The 13,182-nt window shown below is 47.5% G+C and overlaps 1 protein-coding gene across 4 annotated transcripts in view; it reads left to right on the top strand.

The window, feature by feature from the left end:
- The window catches only part of MAP3K13 (mitogen-activated protein kinase kinase kinase 13), a 536,979-nt gene that overhangs the window by 424,638 nt on the left and 99,159 nt on the right, over positions 1 to 13,182 (top strand). For all 4 annotated transcript variants that reach the window (XM_078680462.1, XM_078680465.1, XM_078680461.1 and 1 more), the window contains 2 exons: positions 11,447 to 11,555; positions 12,186 to 12,295. In XM_078680462.1, the coding sequence (XP_078536588.1) occupies positions 11,447 to 11,555; positions 12,186 to 12,295 (219 nt within the window). The remainder of the gene's footprint in view (positions 1 to 11,446; positions 11,556 to 12,185; positions 12,296 to 13,182) is intronic.

Genomic DNA, 13,182 nt, shown 5'->3' with positions numbered 1-13,182 from the left:
GCATGTATTATGCCACCCCTGGGCTGACTAACTAAACTGACACAACTGGCTGCACGACAGCTGGGGCAAGGTGGTGTACTCACCCTTTGCTTTAGATATAGTATACCTATATCTAACCCTAAAATGGACACACAGATCTCCTATCAGTCACTCCTATGGCAGGCCTTAACAATCCTGAAGGCAGAGTGCTTGGAATCGTGTGAGATGGTGCTCTGGCATGAGCTGAGCCTGTCTGCGGCTTTCGGGATCCATCCCTTAGCCGTTTCCATGATATCGCATACCATATACTCTTAAGTGCATTATAATCCTCGCGGTTATATGCCAACTCTGGTATCGCTTTATCAAAACATGTCGAGTAAGGTGTCATACGAATTGGAATACTAACCCCTCGCCAATTCTGGCGACGGGGTTAGCATTCCACCCCTCTAGAGGGACACGACATGTATGTAACCTGTAACCCCGGTTAAAGTCAGACAGAGCCTTAGCATCCACAAAATGGATGCTGCCACCGAGACACAAGTCTGCCCTCCTGCTGCTGGGAGTCCTCCCAGAGCAGGAGATAAGGACAAAGGGTTTCCTGCCAGGGGCGGTGCCAGCACCGTCCCAGACAGGATTTTGTGTATTGTAGGTAGGCAGGGCTTCAGAGGAAGGTGACTGCACGTGGCACCCCGGTGCTCACTGTGCATAGGCTGGCTTGAACCAGTTCCAGGGACACTCCAGACCCTGTGCTGGGGAAAAGCCCGCCAAGGAAGTGGGTGTAACCACCCCCCTCCTGGTCCCACCCCTAGGGCAGGACTTAGTCGCGTGCCAGCCCCCTTTTCCCAGATAAAGGTAGGAGCAGGCCCCCTTCCAAATTAGATCATCTTTGAATCCTGAAACTACTTTCCACGAAAGGAACTCAAGACTTCTTCCTAAGATTTCTCCCTTGTGACTAAGGAGTAGTCACCCTGCATCCGCAGGCACCATCTTAAGAACACTGCGGTCTGCTGCAAGTACTTCCTCCGGAATCCGACTGCCCAGCTCGACGAGAACCGGCTTTCCTGGCACCTCTGACCTCTACCCACCTCTACAGCCCAGCTGAGAATCGTGGGTGCGACGAGACCTCGAGGGACCGGCCATCTGCAAGACTGCACGACTTCTGCACAGCAAGCCCGCCGAGTAATTTCCTGGTGAGTGCTTTGGGGTCCGAGAAGCCCCGACCCTGAGCAGCTCCAGCACCGAAGTGCAGCCTCCCAGCATCTCCACGATCTGCGTGGGGCCCTTCTGCTTTTTGCTGCTCACCGCGTTGTTTGGCTACTAGCCCGCTGGCTTGTGGCCTTCTGAACGACGCCCGACAACATCACTGCTGCTGGTCTGGTTGCTCCAGACTGGCCCTTGCTCCCTTCCAGAAGAGGAGCACCCCGGACCCTCCTGGTCCACTCAAGACGCCATTTTGAGTCCACCGCGTGGGCTTGAATTAGCCAAGGCTTGTTGCCCAATCCTGGGTAACTTCGACGCCGACAGCTTCATCCATCGTGGGACAGCTCGCCTCTCCATCCTGGTCGCCGACAACGCCTCCTGGTCCGTGAGATCTGCAGAGCCAGCGTCGCCCACTCACCTAGTCGAGGTGACTACCATCCGGTGCCCTCCTGGTGCCCACTGACTACTGGCTAGTAGTCACGAACTTGGTCCCCTCTGCTTTCAGGTGTCATCCATCTCCCAGATCCAGGCTTGGATCAACTCGAACTATCTTCACTGGTCGCCTGCCAGCATCTTTCTTCCAGGCTCCTGGTCCGGCAACATGGATTCCCGACGTCTTTTGAGACCTATGCAGCTGCAGCCCCTCGGCTAGGTAACTTCGGCATTTCGGTGCCCCAGCATAGCCTCACTATCCAAGGGTCAGGATCCACTGTCGTTTTCTCCCTACCAGGTCGGGTTCGCCCGTGAACACTAACTTTAACTTTACTAGCTTCCATAGACTTTGTCCCGCATCCCGCGTGAGAGTGCACACTCTGCACCCGAGTCCCCTAGGTCTCCTAGAAGTAATCTAACGATTCCCTAGTCAAGTCCTAGCGATTCCAAAGCCTATTAGTACTGTACTTACCTGCTAGTAATTTCGCATTCCACTTTTAAAGTATATGGTTTTTCGTGCCCCTCGGGCATTTGTATATACTGTGCTAACTTAAGTATTTTCGTAAGAGTTTTGTTGTGTGCCTAGCACCCTGTCCTCATAAAGAGTACAGGGTTGTTGTGATTCTAATAAATACACTGTTTATTTTCATAACACTTGTGTGGTGTCCTTTCACAGGGTGTTCAAGGGGTAATGTGATGGTAAAACAGCTGGCTTAACACGCCCTCTAGAGTCTTAGCCTTAGACTGCTCGTATCCACGCTACTAGGATAGCTGGTCTATAAGGTTGACTTACAACCAATCATCAATAAGGGTTGTTTGGACTGATATATAGTGATCACTAGAATAGTGAGCACTGCACATCAGGCCAACTTCTCACATTGGTGAGCAGCGGTTGGGATTTGAGCTTGCTGTTGTTTTACCACACATATCCTAAGAATATCTTGTGAAAGATCACATAAGTACTAAAGGTACATATAACTTAGCTTAGAATACTCTGAGTTCTACTGAACCAGCTGTTGTAGCTCCTAGGGCCTAGCACACCCTAAACTACAACTCTAGCAAGGGATCAGTAGGCAAACACATAGTGTAGGTAAGTGCGCCACTTACACCTCACTAGAAAAGCATGTCTACCCAGGGAGAATCTACTGAGACTCCCCTGGTCAGTGTTGACCCTCCACAGGTCACTTCAAGATATGCAGCTCTCAGTTTTCAGGAGATGAGACAAGTCTGTACCTCCAGGAAACTGAAGCAGGGGTCTAACCCCACCATTCCCTTTCTGATAGGTCTCTTAGAGACATATGATGCCAGAAAGATTTCTCAGTTACATGAGAATATGCCAGCCTTAGAGGGAACCTCTGGGGATCCAGACCTCCCCAACACTGCTACTGCAGTTGAGGAGGAGGATCAAGAGGAACTCTCTGGGGATGAGGTAGACAAAGGTCTTGAGGTAGTCAGAAGGCTAACCAGGGCCAACTTAGACTTACTTGGGCTAGGATCTGGGGGCCCCCCAGTACTAACCCGAAGTGGGCCTAACCTTGGAGTTAGGAGAGATAGATCTCTTTCTAGGGACTCCAATAGATCTCTGCACTCTAATGCCTCTTCCCAGAGGAGGAGAAACTCTCCACAGAGGAGAGTGACTTCCCCTCAGAGAATAGAGCATGAAGCTAGAATGAGACAGGCTGCTCTGAGGATTGAAAGGGAAGAACTTGCCCTGGCCAAAGAAAAGCTTGCTTTTGCTAGAGAGCAGCAGATGAGTGGGCTAGCTCCCACTGGTGGCAGCAATCTCCCAAGAGATAGAGAGAAGGGTTTAGATACTAAACACCTGACTAAGACTTTAAGCAAGGGGATGATATCCAGAAATGGATGGCTGCTTTGGAGAGGGCCTGCACTGTGCAGTGCATTCTCCGAAGTCAGTGGGCAGCTATACTGTGGCTCTCCTTTGATGGTAAAGGTAGAGATAAGCTCCTCACTACAAGAGTGGAGGATGCTAATGATTACCAGGTCCTGAAAAATGCACTGATTGATGGGTTTGGTTTAACCACTGAGCAGTACAGGTTGCTGTTCAGAGACACCCAGAAAACTCAGTCTCAGGACTGGTCTGACTTTGTGGATAGTGCCACTAAGGCTTTGGAGGGCTGGTTGCTGGGTAGCAAGGTTACAGATTACACAGGATTGTATAATCTTATGATGAGAGAACAAATTTTAAACAATTGTCAGAACCAGTTGTTGCACCAGCACCTTGTTGATTCAGATCTGACCTCTCCCCAAGAATTGGGAAAGAAGGCAGACAAATGGGTCAGGACAAGGATCAAGCAGAACCAGAACCAGAACCAGGGTGGTCAGAAGAAAGCAGACCAGAAGGGTAATGCAAAGAGTGAACAAAATGACCAGAAGTCTTCACCAGGTCCCCAACAAACCAAAGAGGGTGGGGGTCAGGCTTCCCAGAAGAAGAAGACTCAAGAAGGCCAGTCAAAAAGGTGGTGCCAGTACTGCAAAAGTAAGTCTCACTGGTTTAGTGAGTGCACCAAGAGAGGAGGACAAACTTCTGCCACTACAGCCCCTAAGGCAACTGCACCCCCTAGTACAGTCAGTAGTGGTAGTGTACCTCCCAAGGCATTAGTTGGGTTAACCTTGGGTACTGAGGGGTCTGACAACCTAGTTGGCACACTCACTCAGGCTGTCCTTGTCTGTAAAGGGGATATAGATATGTCCCCTGAGATAAGTCCCAATACTTTGGGCAAATACAGGCAGACACCTTTAATTAATGGCAAAATGGCTCAGGCCTATAGGGACACTTGTGCCAGTGTCACCATGGTGACACCTAACTTTGTGGACCCTGGACAGATCATGCCAGGTACTGATTTCCTGGTGACCAATGCCAGCAATGTCACTACTAGTCATAGTGTGGCAATTGTGGCTTTCTCCTGGGGTGGAGTGAAGGGACAAAAGAAAGTTGTAGTCAGTTCAGACCTCCCAGTTGATTGTTTGTTGGGCAATGATTTGGAGTCATCACAATGGTCAGAAGTGGAGCAGAGGACTCACATGGAAATGTTAGGCTTGCCAGCACATGTGCTTGCTGTGACTAGGTCACAGGCCAGAAGATGCCCCACTGAACAGGTGCTGGATCCTGAAATTATGGACCAGACACCTTCCAAGAAGAAGAGCAGTAGGGTTAAGGCTTTGCCTTCCCCCTTGCCCCAGGTTGAGGATCAAGTCTCTGAGGAGGCTGATCTGAGAGAACTGAGGGAAACTGAGCCTAAAGAGCTTGAACTTGATCAAGTTGAGTTTCTGGGCTCAGGGGGACCCTCCAGAGCAGACCTGGGGAAGGCACAGTTAGACTGCCCTTCCCTTGAACCCCTCAGACAGCAGGCTGCTGCTGAGGCTGCAGGGAATGCCACAGGTGCCCACAGGGTATACTGGGAAGATGGACTCCTGTACTCTGAGTCAAGAGACCCCAAGCCTGGTGCAACCAGGAGGCTGGTCATCCCCTTGTCTCTGAGAGGTTTCCTTCTTACCTTGGCCCATGAGATTCCCCTTGCAGGTCATTTAGGTCAGACAAAGACTTGGGACAGGCTTGTCTCACACTTTCACTGGCCCCATATGAATGAGAATACCAAGGAGCTTTGTCGCTCCTGTGTCACTTGCCAAGCCAGTGGTAAGTCAGGTGGCACAACAAAGGCCCCCCTTATACCACTACCTGTGGTGGGGGTTCCCTTTGAAAGAGTGGGGATTGACATTGTTGGTCCAATGGAACCCCAGACAGCATCAGGGCACAAGTTTATACTGGTGGTAGTGGATCATGCCACCAGGTATCCTGAAGCTATTCCACTTAGGACCACTACAGCACCTGTAGTGGCAAGAGCCCTAGTTGGAGTGTTCTCCAGAGTGGGCTTCCCTAAGGAGGTCGTTTCTGACAGAGGTACAAACTTCATGTCAGGATATCTGACTGCAATGTGGAAAGAGTGTGGTGTGAACTACAAGTTCACCACACCCTATCATCCACAATGCAATGGGCTTGTTGAGAGATTCAACAGGACCCTCAAAGGGATGATTCATGGGCTACCTGAAACTCTTAGGAGAAGATGGGATGTCCTGATCCCCTGCCTCTTGTTTGCTTACAGAGAGGTCCCACAGAAGGGGGTTGGCTACAGCCCTTTTGAGCTTCTGTATGGGCATCCTGTAAGAGGACCCCTGTGTTTGGTGAAGGAAGGATGGGAGAGACCTCTCAAAAAGCCTGCAACCAACATAGTGGACTATGTACTTGGTCTCCGCTCCAGGATGGCTGAGTACATGGAAAAGGCATCCAAAAACCTTGAGGCCAGCCAAGAACTTCAAAAAGCTTGGCATGACCAAAAGGCTGTTCTGACTGTGTACCAGCCAGGACAGAAGGTGTGGGTGCTGGAGCCAGTGGCCCCAGCAGCTCTGAAAGACAAATGGTCTGGGCCCCACACCATCATTGAGCAAAAGGGAGAGGTTACCTACTTGGTGGACCTTGGAACTCCCAGGAGCCCTCTCAGAGTGCTCCATGTTAACAGGCTCAAGGCATATGTTGACAGGAAGGACATGAGCTTGCTCATGGCCACAGATGAGGGACAGGAGGAAGAGAGTGACCCTCTCCCAGACCTGCTCACTCAGAATCCTGATGATGGATCAGTTGATGGTGTTGTCTTTTGTGGCAGCCTCACTGAACATCAGCAACAGGATTGCAGGCAAGTTCTGCAATCCTTCAGACATATGTTCTCTCTGACACCCAGCCAAACTGATTGGTGTACCCATGATGTTGACACTGGAGACAGTCTGCCTGTCAAGAGTAAAATCTACAGACAGCCTGATCATGTTAGAGACTGCATCAAAACTGAAGTGCAGAAAATGTTGGAGCTGGGAGTCATTGAGCCCTCAGATAGCCCTTGGGCTAGCCCAGTAGTTCTAGTGCCAAAGCCTCACACCCAGGGTGGTAAGAAAGAGATGAGGTTTTGCGTAGACTACAGAGGCCTCAATGCAGTCACTAAGACTGATGCCCACCCAATACCAAGAGCAGATGAACTTATAGATAAATTGGCTTCTGCCAACTTCTTAAGTACATTTGATTTGACAGCTGGGTATTGGCAAATCAGGTTAGCTGAGGAGGCCAAACCCAAGACAGCATTTTCTACCCCTGGAGGGCATTATCAGTTTGTGGTAATGCCCTTTGGACTGAAAAATGCACCTGCCACCTTCCAAAGGTTGGTGAATCAAGTCCTCACTGGGCTGGATGACTTCTGTGCAGCATATCTAGATGATATTGCTGTCTTTAGCTCCACCTGGGAGGATCACCTGGTCCACCTGAGGAAAGTGTTAGAGGCTCTGCAAAAGGCAGGCCTCACTATCAAGGCCACAAAGTGCCAGATAGGGCAGACACAGGTTGTATACCTGGGCCACCTTGTAGGTGGAGGCCAGGTTCAGCCACTGGAGAGTAAGATACAGGCCATCAAGGACTGGACTCCTCCAATCACCCAGACTCAGGTTCGAGCTTTCTTGGGCCTTACTGGGTACTATAGGAAGTTTGTCAGAAATTATGGGTCCATAGTGACCCCTCTTAATGACCTGACAAGCAAAAAGATGCCAAAGAAAGTTCAGTGGACAGCAAGCTGTCAGAAAGCATTCAATGACCTAAAGCAGGCCATGTGCACAGCACCTATCCTAAAGAGTCCAGATTACTCCAAGCCATTCATTGTCCAAACAGATGCTTCTGAGTTGGGTGTGGGGGCTGTTCTGTCTCAACTGAATTTTGATGGTAATGATTAGCCTATTGCTTTCATTAGTAGAAGGTTGACACCCAGAGAGAAAAATTGGTCAGCTATTGAGAGGGAGGCCTTTGCTGTGGTTTGGGCCCTGAAGAAGCTGAGGGCCTACTTGTTTGGCACTCACTTCACCATTCAGACCGACCATAAGCCCCTCTTGTGGCTAAATCAGATGAAGGGTGAAAACCCCAAACTGCTTAGGTGGTCCATTTCCCTACAGGGGATGAATTTTACAGTGGAGCATAGACCTGGTACTGATCACAGCAATGCTGATGGGCTCTCCAGGTATTTCCACTTAGAGCAAGAAGACTCACCTGGTCAAGGTTAGTTTATTGTCCCAAAGTTTGGGGGGGGGGGTCATGTAGGAGAGTAGGGTCTGCAATCCTATGATCACCCAGATTTTTGCTTTTTGCTGCACTGGTTTACGACTTTCCCTGGCTGTGGGCCTGCTAATCAGACCCACAGCCTAGCTGTTCTCTCTATCCAAATTGTACTCAGGTACTGAATTGGCACTGGGCCCTCTCCAAGTCCCTGTACCCAGGGCTGAGGTGTACCCAGAAGTCTCCCAGGGGCTGAAGCATGTATTATGCCACCCCTGGGCTGACTAACTAAACTGACACAACTGGCTGCACGACAGCTGGGGCAAGGTGGTGTACTCACCCTTTGCTTTAGATATAGTATACCTATATCTAACCCTAAAATGGACACACAGATCTCCTATCAGTCACTCCTATGGCAGGCCTTAACAATCCTGAAGGCAGAGTGCTTGGAATCGTGTGAGATGGTGCTCTGGCATGAGCTGAGCCTGTCTGCGGCTTTCGGGATCCATCCCTTAGCCGTTTCCATGATATCGCATACCATATACTCTTAAGTGCATTATAATCCTCGCGGTTATATGCCAACTCTGGTATCGCTTTATCAAAACATGTCGAGTAAGGTGTCATACGAATTGGAATACTAACCCCTCGCCAATTCTGGCGACGGGGTTAGCATTCCACCCCTCTAGAGGGACACGACATGTATGTAACCTGTAACCCCGGTTAAAGTCAGACAGAGCCTTAGCATCCACAAAATGGATGCTGCCACCGAGACACAAGTCTGCCCTCCTGCTGCTGGGAGTCCTCCCAGAGCAGGAGATAAGGACAAAGGGTTTCCTGCCAGGGGCGGTGCCAGCACCGTCCCAGACAGGATTTTGTGTATTGTAGGTAGGCAGGGCTTCAGAGGAAGGTGACTGCACGTGGCACCCCGGTGCTCACTGTGCATAGGCTGGCTTGAACCAGTTCCAGGGACACTCCAGACCCTGTGCTGGGGAAAAGCCCGCCAAGGAAGTGGGTGTAACCACCCCCCTCCTGGTCCCACCCCTAGGGCAGGACTTAGTCGCGTGCCAGCCCCCTTTTCCCAGATAAAGGTAGGAGCAGGCCCCCTTCCAAATTAGATCATCTTTGAATCCTGAAACTACTTTCCACGAAAGGAACTCAAGACTTCTTCCTAAGATTTCTCCCTTGTGAATAAGGAGTAGTCACCCTGCATCCGCAGGCACCATCTTAAGAACACTGCGGTCTGCTGCAAGTCCTTCCTCCGGAATCCGACTGCCCAGCTCGACGAGAACCGGCTTCCCTGGCACCTCTGACCTCTACCCACCTCTACAGCCCAGCTGAGAATCGTGGGTGCGACGAGACCTCGAGGGACCGGCCATCTGCAAGACTGCACGACTTCTGCACAGCAAGCCCGCCGAGTAATTTCCTGGTGAGTGCTTTGGGGTCCGAGAAGCCCCGACCCTGAGCAGCTCCAGCACCGAAGTGCAGCCTCCCAGCATCTCCACGATCTGCGTGGGGCCCTTCTGCTTTTTGCTGCTCACCGCGTTGTTTGGCTACTAGCCCGCTGGCTTGTGGCCTTCTGAACGACGCCCGACGACATCACTGCTGCTGGTCTGGTTGCTCCAGACTGGCCCTTGCTCCCTTCCAGAAGAGGAGCACCCCGGACCCTCCTGGTCCACTCAAGACGCCATTTTGAGTCCACCGCGTGGCCTTGAATTAGCCAAGGCTTGTTGCCCAATCCTGGGTAACTTCGACGCCGACAGCTTCATCCATCGTGGGACAGCTCGCCTCTCCATCCTGGTCGCCGACAACGCCTCCTGGTCCGTGAGATCTGCAGAGCCAGCGTCGCCCACTCACCTAGTCGAGGTGACTACCATTCGGTGCCCTCCTGGTGCCCACTGACTACTGGCTAGTAGTCACGAACTTGGTCCCCTCTGCTTTCAGGTGTCATCCATCTCCCAGATCCAGGCTTGGATCAACTCGAACTATCTTCACTGGTCGCCTGCCAGCATCTTTCTTCCAGGCTCCTGGTCCGGCAACGAGGATTCCCGACGTCTTTTGAGACCTATGCAGCTGCAGCCCCTGGGCTAGGTAACTTCAGCATTTCGGTGCCCCAGCATAGCCTCACTATCCAAGGGTCAGGATCCACTGTCGTTTTCTCCCTACCAGGTCGGGTTCGCCCGTGAACACTAACTTTAACTTTACTAGCTTCCATAGACTTTGTCCCGCATCCCGCGTGAGAGTGCACACTCTGCACCCGAGTCCCCTAGGTCTCCTAGAAGTAATCTAACGATTCCCTAGTCAAGTCCTAGCGATTCCAAAGCCTATTAGTACTGTACTTACCTGCTAGTAATTTCGCATTCCACTTTTAAAGTATATGGTTTTTCGTGCCCCTCGGGCATTTGTATATACTGTGCTAACTTAAGTATTTTCGTAAGAGTTTTGTTGTGTGCCTAGCACCCTGTCCTCATAAAGAGTACAGGGTTGTTGTGATTCTAATAAATACACTGTTTATTTTCATAACACTTGTGTGGTGTCCTTTCACTGGGTGTTCAAGGGGTAATGTGATGGTAAAACAGCTGGCTTAACACGCCCTCTAGAGTCTTAGCCTTAGACTGCTCGTATCCACGCTACTAGGATAGCTGGTCTATAAGGTTGACTTACAACCAATCATCAATAAGGGTTGTTTGGACTGATATATAGTGATCACTAGAATAGTGAGCACTGCACATCAGGCCAACTTCTCACAATGAGGAACACTGATGAAGAAAACATTATAAAACGTTGTTAAGCTCCAGTGTAGGCATGGAATTCCTTTCACCAAAATTGCAGAGGTGGTGGCAGTAACATCAGACATCCTCTGACTTCTGATCACATCAAAAAGTTGACCTCTCATTCCAAATTTAACCACTCAGTAGGTTAGTAAAGGCTAGGAAACAGGGATGTAAAGCTGTGTTTACATTCTGATCCTGTTGCTTCCTTCATTACTTTTAGAAGGTGTTGCAAGGGCTGTGCATGATTACAGGAGTAGGCCTGTACTTTGGAACCCTCCAGTCAATTCTTATGTTATTATTTTGCCTCTAGAGTCTGTCCTTCATTTTGTCAACTGATTTCAATCTGTCAGACAGGACATTACAATAAAATGAAGACAGACTGAAGTTTGTAGATCAATTACAGCAAAACAAAATATTACATGTCATTATTGCGCTGTTGAAAAGTAAACAAAAATGTAACCTTTTTACACTTCACGTTTTCTGCTGTAATATAAAAGTACTCTGCATATCCTCTCCTCAACGGATATCGTGACATAGTAAAGCGTCCAAGTGGAAATTGCTCACAAAAATGTAATAATAAGATAGTGAATGTTGTTCATTGGCCCAAGTGAATGTAGCTATATGTTTAATAGTTGCTATTGTTAATTTATTGTGTTAGTAAACACCATGTTTAGTTTTTTTAAAATCAAATATGGTACAAAACAAACACAAATAAGCTAGGTAAATTGCTGCACTTTGCACATGTCTAGATTCACTATGTTGTTCAGTACATGGGATTGTATGCATTCTAATAGTAAAACTAGTAAAAACATCAATAAAAAGAAGCTACTTATTTATGCATATTATTGCATGTTCTCTAATTAGTCACAATACTACTTATTTATTGTTTCCAGCTCTTGATAATTGTGCTTTGAAAGTCATTAAATAATCTGGAAAACCGCTTCTGTTCATATGTTTCTTGCAGGCAGAGCAAACCACGGAATCGTCCCTCCTTCAGACAGATCCTCATGCACCTTGACATTGCTTCTGCTGATGTGCTCGGTACACCACAGGAGACATACTTCAAAACTCAGGTAAACAAGGGTTATTTAAAAACTCTGATCAGAGAAGTGTAACTAAGGAATTAAGAACTAATTTAATTAAAACAGCACTTTCAATCTATCATTTTAACATCAATTTGACTTACAAAACTAACTCATCATACTTACTGTGCCATTTACACCCAATATCAATTTTCCATGCTCAAATTACTTACATTCACCAGAGGGTACAGATTCTGATGATTTCAGAATGTGAACATGGAAGTAATCAATAGTTATTTTACAAATCTCAGGTTCACTATCAAAGTTTGTGTTGATTCAAAGAATTTTCTAAAGTAAAGGGGAATGAAACAAGTGGAATTGGTGTGGAGATATTGACAAGGGGTAGTATGGATCCTTCTCTGAATTGGCCTTACTGCCAAAATATAACATAAATAACGTTGATTATAGTGATGATATTGTTGCCATAAATTATCATTAAGTGATTTTTAATGTTGCTATAAATTCTCTGGCTAATCCAATGTACTGTTTCCTGATATATTGTGCTCTACACCAAAATTCATGACAATAAGGGGGCAGGAGGAGTTATGCTACAAAATGTACATGTAAATACTGGTCTATGAATAATTTTTACACCTTAAATGTTAACTACTTTCTCTAAAGGCTGAATGGCGAGAAGAAGTTAAAAAGCACTTTGAAAAAATTAAGAGTGAAGGCACCTGCATACATCGTTTAGATGAAGAACTGATCAAGCGTCGAAGAGAAGAACTGAGGTACTGTAACCATTGTACCACACCATTCTCTCCTATTCAACATCAGTTCTGTGTGTTTTAATTAGGAATAGATTGCCAAAGGCTAGACCATTCCATCACTCTGAGGGTATACGTTGATTAATTTACACATGAACACCATGAAAGAAAAAATTTATAAAAGTTCTAAAGCAAAATAGAGTGAGTGCACAGCATACAAATACAAAAGAGGTGAATGAGTGCTCTCATTTATGTGTGCTATTAAATGTTTATTGCCTTTTTGTTAAGAAAAGCTCTATTTATGTGAGTAGTAATCCATGTTCAACTAGCAGCATTTGAAAAAATATGATCACTACAAGATAGTTTTGTCTAATCTGTTGAAGGTTGGTCGAGTCTTAAAAATGTTGTATTGTGACATGCTCTGCTTGGAATACAACAGACAAGATCATTTGAGGAAGACTGGCCAGCATTCTTCTCAACCTTAAATACAATATAAAAGACCCTAACATAAATTCTGAATTTGAGGTAGTACGTCCATGAACATGAAGGGTGAGATGTGATGTTCATGCGTTCTAGTGTTTTTTAGATACTGGCAGCCACATTTGATCACAGGTGACCACTGCAGAATCTCAGCATTTAGTTTAGAAAGGAAATATTTTTTGCTTTGGCTGACAAGCAAAGTTAATTATTGGTTTAAAAAATTCAATGTATGAATGTCTCTAAGCTTTAGAACCAGTTAAAGATAAATCTGAGGTAGTAAAATTAATTGGAAGCCCCTCATTTTATTCTTTATGTTCCGATAAACATACCTTACATTTTCCCAAAATATTTTTTACCAAGTAATAGACAGCTATAGAGCCTTTCCTGGATCAGGGGTCTCCAACCAGTAGCTCGGGAGCTACTGGTAGCTC

This window comes from Lissotriton helveticus, chromosome 3_1 (genome assembly GCF_964261635.1).
Source record: "Lissotriton helveticus chromosome 3_1, aLisHel1.1, whole genome shotgun sequence".
Lineage (NCBI taxonomy): Eukaryota > Metazoa > Chordata > Amphibia > Caudata > Salamandridae > Lissotriton > Lissotriton helveticus.
Note: the sequence above shows the minus strand (reverse complement) of the source record. Positions and strands in the feature narration are given on the sequence as shown.